The sequence below is a fragment of the Nicotiana attenuata genome, unplaced genomic scaffold (genome assembly GCF_001879085.1).
Source record: "Nicotiana attenuata strain UT unplaced genomic scaffold, NIATTr2, whole genome shotgun sequence".
Taxonomy (NCBI): Eukaryota; Viridiplantae; Streptophyta; class Magnoliopsida; order Solanales; family Solanaceae; genus Nicotiana; species Nicotiana attenuata.
Genome location: NW_017676205.1, coordinates 19,779 through 27,167, shown reverse-complemented (window position 1 = coordinate 27,167; position 7,389 = coordinate 19,779). Strand labels below are relative to the sequence as shown.

At 35.6% G+C, this 7,389-nt stretch overlaps 1 protein-coding gene across 1 annotated transcript; it reads left to right on the top strand.

Annotated features, from left to right (window-relative positions):
* Nucleotides 1-907: 907 nt before the first annotated feature.
* Nucleotides 908-4,981, top strand: LOC109220842 (GDP-mannose 3,5-epimerase 1). The gene is made up of 7 exons (XM_019385307.1): nt 908-1,115; nt 2,260-2,670; nt 3,608-3,701; nt 3,786-3,915; nt 4,001-4,133; nt 4,249-4,456; nt 4,557-4,981. The coding sequence occupies exons 2-7, from the start codon at nt 2,261-2,263 to the stop codon at nt 4,710-4,712; spliced, it is 1,131 nt and encodes a 376-aa protein (XP_019240852.1). The 5' UTR covers nt 908-1,115; nt 2,260; the 3' UTR covers nt 4,713-4,981.
* Nucleotides 4,982-7,389: the final 2,408 nt, after the last annotated feature.

Below are 7,389 nucleotides of genomic sequence, written 5' to 3'. Positions count from 1 at the left end.
GTTCACATGTTATCGTCAGTAATGTTTTTTTTTTTTTTTTTTTTTTTTTTTTTTTTTTTTTTTTTTTTTTTTTGCAGTTTTTTGATGTAATGCTTTTAGTTATAAAAAGCGTGATTTGTAAAACATTTTTATGCAAATATAAATTAAGAAACCTAAGTGAATATTTGAGACATAAAAATTAGTTAATTGATATAATCTTATATAATAATTTAATTTTCTTTTATGATGATTTAGAATATTTGACGTCACAACTTTTACTAATTTACAAGAATTGTTTACCAAAACACCAATGATATTTTATATAATGTGTTTCTTATTATTTTGAAAGATTGTGGTCATGTAGGTACGTACGAGAATATATAGTTGTCAAAGATGCGTATTGGTTAAATTAAATTATTCGAACTAAAAATACTTCAATCTACTCCACCTCTTTCATTTATTTTTTCCCCATTATTACTTGGAGAGTATATATTTTTTTCTTTGCTTATTACTTATATCTTTATGTAATAGTTTAAATATATAATACTGTATTATTTTAAAAATAAAGAATCAACACTTAATTAAGTTTAAAATTAGGTTTCACTTTTTACTTAACAAACCAAAAAGAACGAGTAAAAGTGAGTGGTATATATATATGAGACAGAGTTTAATGGGATTCAGTAGCTTTTGGCTCGGACATATATATATATATTAAAAGATTCACTAAATTATACAAATATATTTTAAACTCGAACCTAATAACTCAAATAATTAATAAAAATAATATTATTTTGAACCCATATGTGATGATGGAAAGTTTTCATTTTTTAAGGCCTAGGATAATTATAGACCAATGAAAATGGATTACGAAGTTGATAGTTTATACTTTAAACCGACTCTATATTTCTGTGTTATAAATTCCAGATCAGAGACAACACTATTCTGTCCACATAATTATATGCTTACTATTTTAATCTTAAACCAAGAAATCCCCCTGCAACTTGGAAATTATTGACTAACTATATTTGTATTTATATTATATTGGCTATAAATCAGAGATCTGTTACACAAAAAAAATATAGCCCCTTATCATTGAGCTTTGCCATCTCCTTCAACACAGGTCCAATTTCTTCAAGGTATTTGGCATTTCTCTGTTTTTCTGTGTTTGAAATTTTACTTTGGATTTGTTTTCTCTTTGAATCTGTAATTTTAATATCTGGGGTTTTGAGTGGTCATTAATGTAATTTGCTTTTCATCTTTTAGATTTTGAGGTTTTAGTGTGAGTTTTTTGTTCTTTTCTCTTTTTTGGGTGTGAAAAATAAAAACTTTGTCTTTTTTGGTTATTTTTGTTTTCTTGATTTTCTGCATATTAGCTGCATGTTTCAATATGATTTTCTGTTTAAGTTGGGTGTTTTTATGTGGATTTCTTGTTAAGTTTAATGCTTAATTTATTGATGTTCTGAACTGAGTTAGTAGTTTTTAGTTTTGTTTATTGAGTAGTGTCCCATGTTTTTTCTGCAAATATATCTTAATGCTGTGATAATAGCATGCCTTTGTCAAGTGAATCTTTTAGTTTTCTTTGTCAAAAAATGAATCTTTTAGTTTTGGTCTTGTCTGAGATGGAGTGGTTTCTCTCCTCTTTTTTAAGTGTGGAGAAGGTTTAAATTTGGTCTGTACTCCTAATAATGACTCAATTTTTCCCTCCATTAGACTTTTAAAGTCTATTCATGCCCTTGCCGTTAGCAAATCATATTAGTGTTGCCATTTGTCATTAGTGGAGCTTCAACGTGAAATAGTGGACTCTGCGTGTTCAAATTCTTCGCGAAAAAGATCCAAAATTACCTCTCAACTTTTGACTATGTTTCGACATTAACCTTAGGTTGGAGCTTCATTAGGGGTCGAGGTCAAAAAACGAGATTTTTTCCTAATGGCGGGGTAAGATTAGTCCAAAAGTCTAATTGATGGCGAAATTGATCAGTTTCGAATAGCAAATTTGACCCTTTTCCCTTTTCTTTTAACTTCATTTTTATTTATTTAGTTCTTAGTATATTCAGGTAAAAATTCATTCTTGATGTTCAGTTCTGTGTTTTACTCCTAGAGTTTGTCCTTCATCCACCTGAATGTTTGTCTTTAGACTTGTTGTTTCTGTATTAACCATATGGAGATTCACTTCTCTTATGATGTCCCTTTTGTCTACGAGTATTTTGATTCTAGACTCGTGCTTTGCTTCTATTTGGCCTAGGATTTCTCACATTTTCCGTTTGATTTTGGTATGCACAGAATGGGAAGTTCCGGTGGAACCAGTTATGGAGAATACACATATGAAAACCTTGAGAGGGAACCCTACTGGCCTTCAGAGAAGCTCCGAATTTCTATTACTGGAGCTGGTGGATTCATTGCCTCACACATCGCAAGGCGTCTGAAGACCGAGGGGCATTACATTATTGCTTCCGACTGGAAGAAGAATGAGCATATGTCTGAGGACATGTTCTGTCACGAGTTCCATCTTGTTGATCTCAGAGTTATGGATAACTGTTTGAAAGTCACAAAAGGAGTTGATCATGTGTTCAATCTCGCTGCCGATATGGGAGGTATGGGCTTCATTCAGTCCAACCACTCGGTTATCATGTATAACAACACTATGATCAGCTTTAACATGATGGAGGCTTCACGAATCACTGGTGTTAAGAGGTTAGCCAATCTCTGCTGCTTTCTAAGCATTGTTTAGTGTTTAGTGGCAGACTACTGTTCTATGCAAGAAACCTATGCAGTATTCATGGGCTAGTGGTTTTATTTGCATATCTCTTTTATTTTTATGATGAAAGGGTTACACAGAACTTATGGATATTTCACTTGCAACACTATTTTTGGCTAACCATCGTCTGGCATTCCAATTCTAAAACGATGAAGTACTTACCTTAGATTGGTGGGAAGATGCGGAGATAATGTTGTGTCTAACTTCGATGCTTTAAAAACCTCCGCTGCAACATACTGGCCCCAATGACCTGATTGTAAAAGAAAATAATAAAATTTATAAACACACACAGATATAGATAGTTATTCATAATTTTGGGTGTAGGTTACTACTGCTGTAATTTCCTTGTAGATAGATGGTCGAGTCTATACATATCAATTTGTTATGCTAGATTTTATGTGCAGAAAGATGACGAAGTTGTTTCTATTTGTCGCACTCCCTTCCTTCAGTCGGTTCTATCTCTTCCTTCTGCATTTACTACCAAATTTTGTACATCCGTAAACTTTTTCTCATATATAGTAAAATAAAGATAATTGTCATTACAAGTCTCTCTAAGAGCATTAAAAGTCCTTTATGAGGAAACCAAGATGTTGCGGAGACAGGATTTGAACCTGACTCAAGGTTATGGACTTTACGGTAATAGACTAAAAGATCTGGTTCGGGAGCTCATTTTTCATGCTGTTGATTCCTCTAGATTTTGATCTCTTAATACTATATATCAAGTATATTTATTCTGTCATGAATACCACCATAGAGATCTTTTCTGCTTTGTAGCTGCTTCTGATTTTCCATATTCGTCCCCTTTGTTTATTTGTATAGTAGCTAAGAGACAGTACTAGTTCCAGACATTAACCTTTTAAATGTTGGTTCCAGGTTCTTTTATGCGTCGAGTGCTTGTATCTACCCTGAATTTAAGCAGTTGGAAACTAACGTGAGCTTAAAGGAGTCTGATGCTTGGCCTGCGGAGGTTTTTGCCTTAATTCCATAAACCTTTGCTGTATTTGGGATATGATCATTTGCATCATAATGACAGTTTTTATTTTTGTATTAGCCTCAAGATGCTTATGGCTTAGAAAAACTGGCAACAGAGGAGTTATGTAAGCATTACAACAAGGACTTCGGAATTGAGTGTCGCATTGGACGTTTCCATAACATTTATGGCCCATTTGGAACATGGAAAGGTATTCTCACTCAAGCAAATTACATGTCGCTGCATTGCCATTGATTTTTTCATGAAATCATCAACTTTTTTGTTTAAAACTACAGGTGGACGCGAGAAAGCACCAGCAGCTTTTTGTAGAAAAGCTCAAACTTCCACTGATAAATTCGAGATGTGGGGAGATGGAAAGCAAACTCGATCTTTCACCTTCATTGATGAATGTGTTGAAGGCGTTCTGAGGTATGTGGAGCTCTAAGCATAATAACATTTCTCGACCAGAGTTTTAATTGAGAACACTCTTTTGATTATCTCAGAAATCTTGGTAAAAGATACAAACAAATTTATTCATATTTAGGTTAACAAAATCGGACTTCAGAGAGCCTGTGAACATCGGAAGCGATGAGATGGTAAGTATGAATGAGATGGCCGAGATGGTCCTCAGCTTTGAGGACAAGAAGCTTCCTATTCATCACATCCCCGGACCAGAGGGTGTGCGTGGTCGAAACTCCGACAATACTCTAATCAAGGAAAAGCTTGGTTGGGCGCCTAGTATGAAATTGAAGGTATCAGCTTAGATCATTTTGAGCATCCTTTGGTGTTTGTTTGAGAGTTTGTTATTGTATAGGTGGTGCACTTCTAATGTCTGTGTTCCAAATGATTCAGGATGGCTTGAGAATTACATATTTCTGGATCAAGGAACAAATCGAGAAAGAAAAGGTGCAGGGTGCCGATGTGTCTGTTTATGGATCATCGAAAGTTGTGGGAACACAAGCTCCGGTTCAATTGGGATCCCTACGTGCTGCTGATGGCAAAGAATGAAGTAGATGAAGCCAGGTGACTGAATCTTTCAGTAGGCACAACGGCCTTCTTTGTTAGTTCCACCATGTTTTGGTCGCGTGGAATGTCTACCTATTGATATATTTATATTCTGTGTCAAAGCTTTTGTTTCACTTCACCCTCCTTGCACCTACAAAATAACGCGAGAGATGTAGTAGATGCTTCCTTTCTGTAATTTGTTTTCACTATCTAAATGGATTTATGGTATTGTTCTAGTTTGTACGGGATACCAGTTTGCTATTTGCTATCAATCTATCATTTTCTTGCTCCTTTCATTTTTTTCCCGACTCGTTATAACTCTGCCTTACATACTTTTCTTGAGCTGATGGTCTATCGGAAGCAGCCTCTCTACCTTCACAAGATAGGGGTAAGGACTGTGTACAAACTGCCCTTCCGAGACCTCACCTGTGGGACCGCACTGGGTATGGTAAGACGGAAGTCATTTTTCATAGACAACGTTTGAGGTAAGTCTATATGGAAATGCATTAGAGTAGATAATTTGATTGTTTGAGGCACTAGAACAGTGTTTAGTATGACTGAAGCGTAATTATTCAGATAATCTATGGTTTAAATGCCAGATTCTCTTTGTTTGTTTAAGATGGTTTTATAGCTTTTTTGTCACACACCCAACATATTGTTTGATGAAGGGGAGCCTTGGCGTAATTGGTAAAGTTGCTGCCATGTGACCAGGAGGTCACGCGTTGGAGCCGTGAAACAGTCTCTTGCAAAAATGCAGGGTAACGTTGCGTACAATAGACTCTTGTGATATGGCCCTTTCCCGGACCTCGTGCATAGCGAAAGCTTAGTGTATCGAGCTGCCCTTTTACCCAACATATTGTTTGATCTCAAACATTTAAGAAGGAGCTTGTGTGTGAAACTAGGACACATACTAAGAGCAAAGTAAAAGATTGTACTGCACTCTGTGTTAGGGTTCAATCTTAGGTTTCTTAATAAAATATTATGTCAATAAGTAGTAGGATAGCTTATATAGCAATTAAGATATTAAATGCAGGATAACTATTACTCCCTCCGGTCCAAAATAAGTGATTTTTTGGCCTTTTTCTTGTGGTCCAAAATAAGTGATTTTTCCAGATTTCAAGAATGAATTAATTATTTTTTTCCTACATTGTCCTTGGAGTAAATAGTGTTGGAATATGTGTTATGAGTGTTTATGTGAGATAGTAAAGGTTAATATGGTCAATTTTATTACTAATTAATGTTAAAAGGTGGATTTCTTAATCTGTGTGAAAACATCCAAAAAATCACTTATTTTGTACCGGAGGGAGTACTATTTTGAAATCTGTATTAGTGATAAGTCGTTTTCCATATTAGCTATCAACTCTTGCTAATTCTAGTATTCACCATACTACAAGCTAAATATATCATAATCTCATTCTCAATGTATGTATTATTAATGCATTTACACCAATGTACTTTGATCTTAGGATTATACTTGTGAAAGTACATCATTAATGAGATTTTACTGCTTCCGGAAAACAAACAAACAAACAACAACAACAACAAACATAGTGTAATCCCACAAGTAGGGTTTGGGGAGGGTAGTATGTACGCAATCTTATTTCTACATTGTGAAGGTAGAGAGGCTGTTTCCGATAGACTCTCGGCTCAGAAGAAGCATAGTCACATCACTTGTTGAAAAGAAAATAATAGTGTACAAACCATGGAAAGGAAACAATAAAACGACATATTACCGACAACACCAGGATAACAAGAAAATTGAAGCAAAAGAAACAACTGGTAATAATAAAACAAACAATTAAATAGATTTCTTTCCTTTTGGAAAACAAACAATTAAATATATTTCTTTCATTTTTCTAAGAAAAACAGTAAGTTTGGAGTTCGGATTTAGTTTCTTAGGTCAATTTTGTATCTGTGTCTAAAGGTGAGTGATGCCTTGTGCTGTAAGTGCTCATTGGAACCACTCAATTTTAGTATTTTTTTTAGTTTTCATCCGCTATTCGGTATTGGCATTGGAGTCCGACTAATTCATATTAAACTCGGGAAGTTCTACTTTGGGATGTAAAGTGCTCCATACTAAAGAAGACTCCTGACTATCCCTCGAACACGAAACCTGTAATTAATCGAACACGAAACCTGTAATTAAGGAATGGCTCGAATACGAAACCTGTAATTAAGAATAAAGGAAGATTTACCACGCTACCATAAACCTCCGGTGGTGAAACCACTCGACTTGCCAACGTTATATACAATCTACCAAGAATGTGTTAGTTTTAAACCTCCAACCAATTTTACTTATGTAGCAAATGTGTAACACCCCAGACTATTGACATAGTCTCACATCGGCAAAACACAAGAGGGATACTGGGTATATAAGTTAACAAGCCTTAGACCCTATTGACGCGTTTTAAACCCGTGAGGGCCTAGGCCCAGAGCGGACAATATCACTAGCGGGCTGGGCTGTTAAAGATAGTATCAGAGCCACTCTTGTGTCAGTCTTGCCGATGGTGGGTCAAATCAAAGTTCAACTGAGTTTAGGCGAATCCCGGTTAGGCGGGGCAAACCTCAGTGCTGAGTCTAGGCGAATCCCATGCGGTGGGTCAAACCTCAGCGAGGACGCTGAGTCCATAAGAGGGGCCCGAGACTATTGACAGAGTCCCACATCGGCAAAACACAAGAG

Excerpts from the sequence above, each read along its gene's own strand:
- LOC109220842 (XM_019385307.1), top strand. The coding sequence starts at position 2,261 with ATGGGAAGTTCCGGTGGAACCAGTTATGGAGAATACACATATGAAAAC. Across the intron at positions 3,702-3,785 it reads CTGATGCTTGGCCTGCGGAG|CCTCAAGATGCTTATGGCTT; the intron begins GTTTTTGCCTTA and ends TTTTTGTATTAG. Across the intron at positions 3,916-4,000 it reads CCCATTTGGAACATGGAAAG|GTGGACGCGAGAAAGCACCA; the intron begins GTATTCTCACTC and ends TTAAAACTACAG.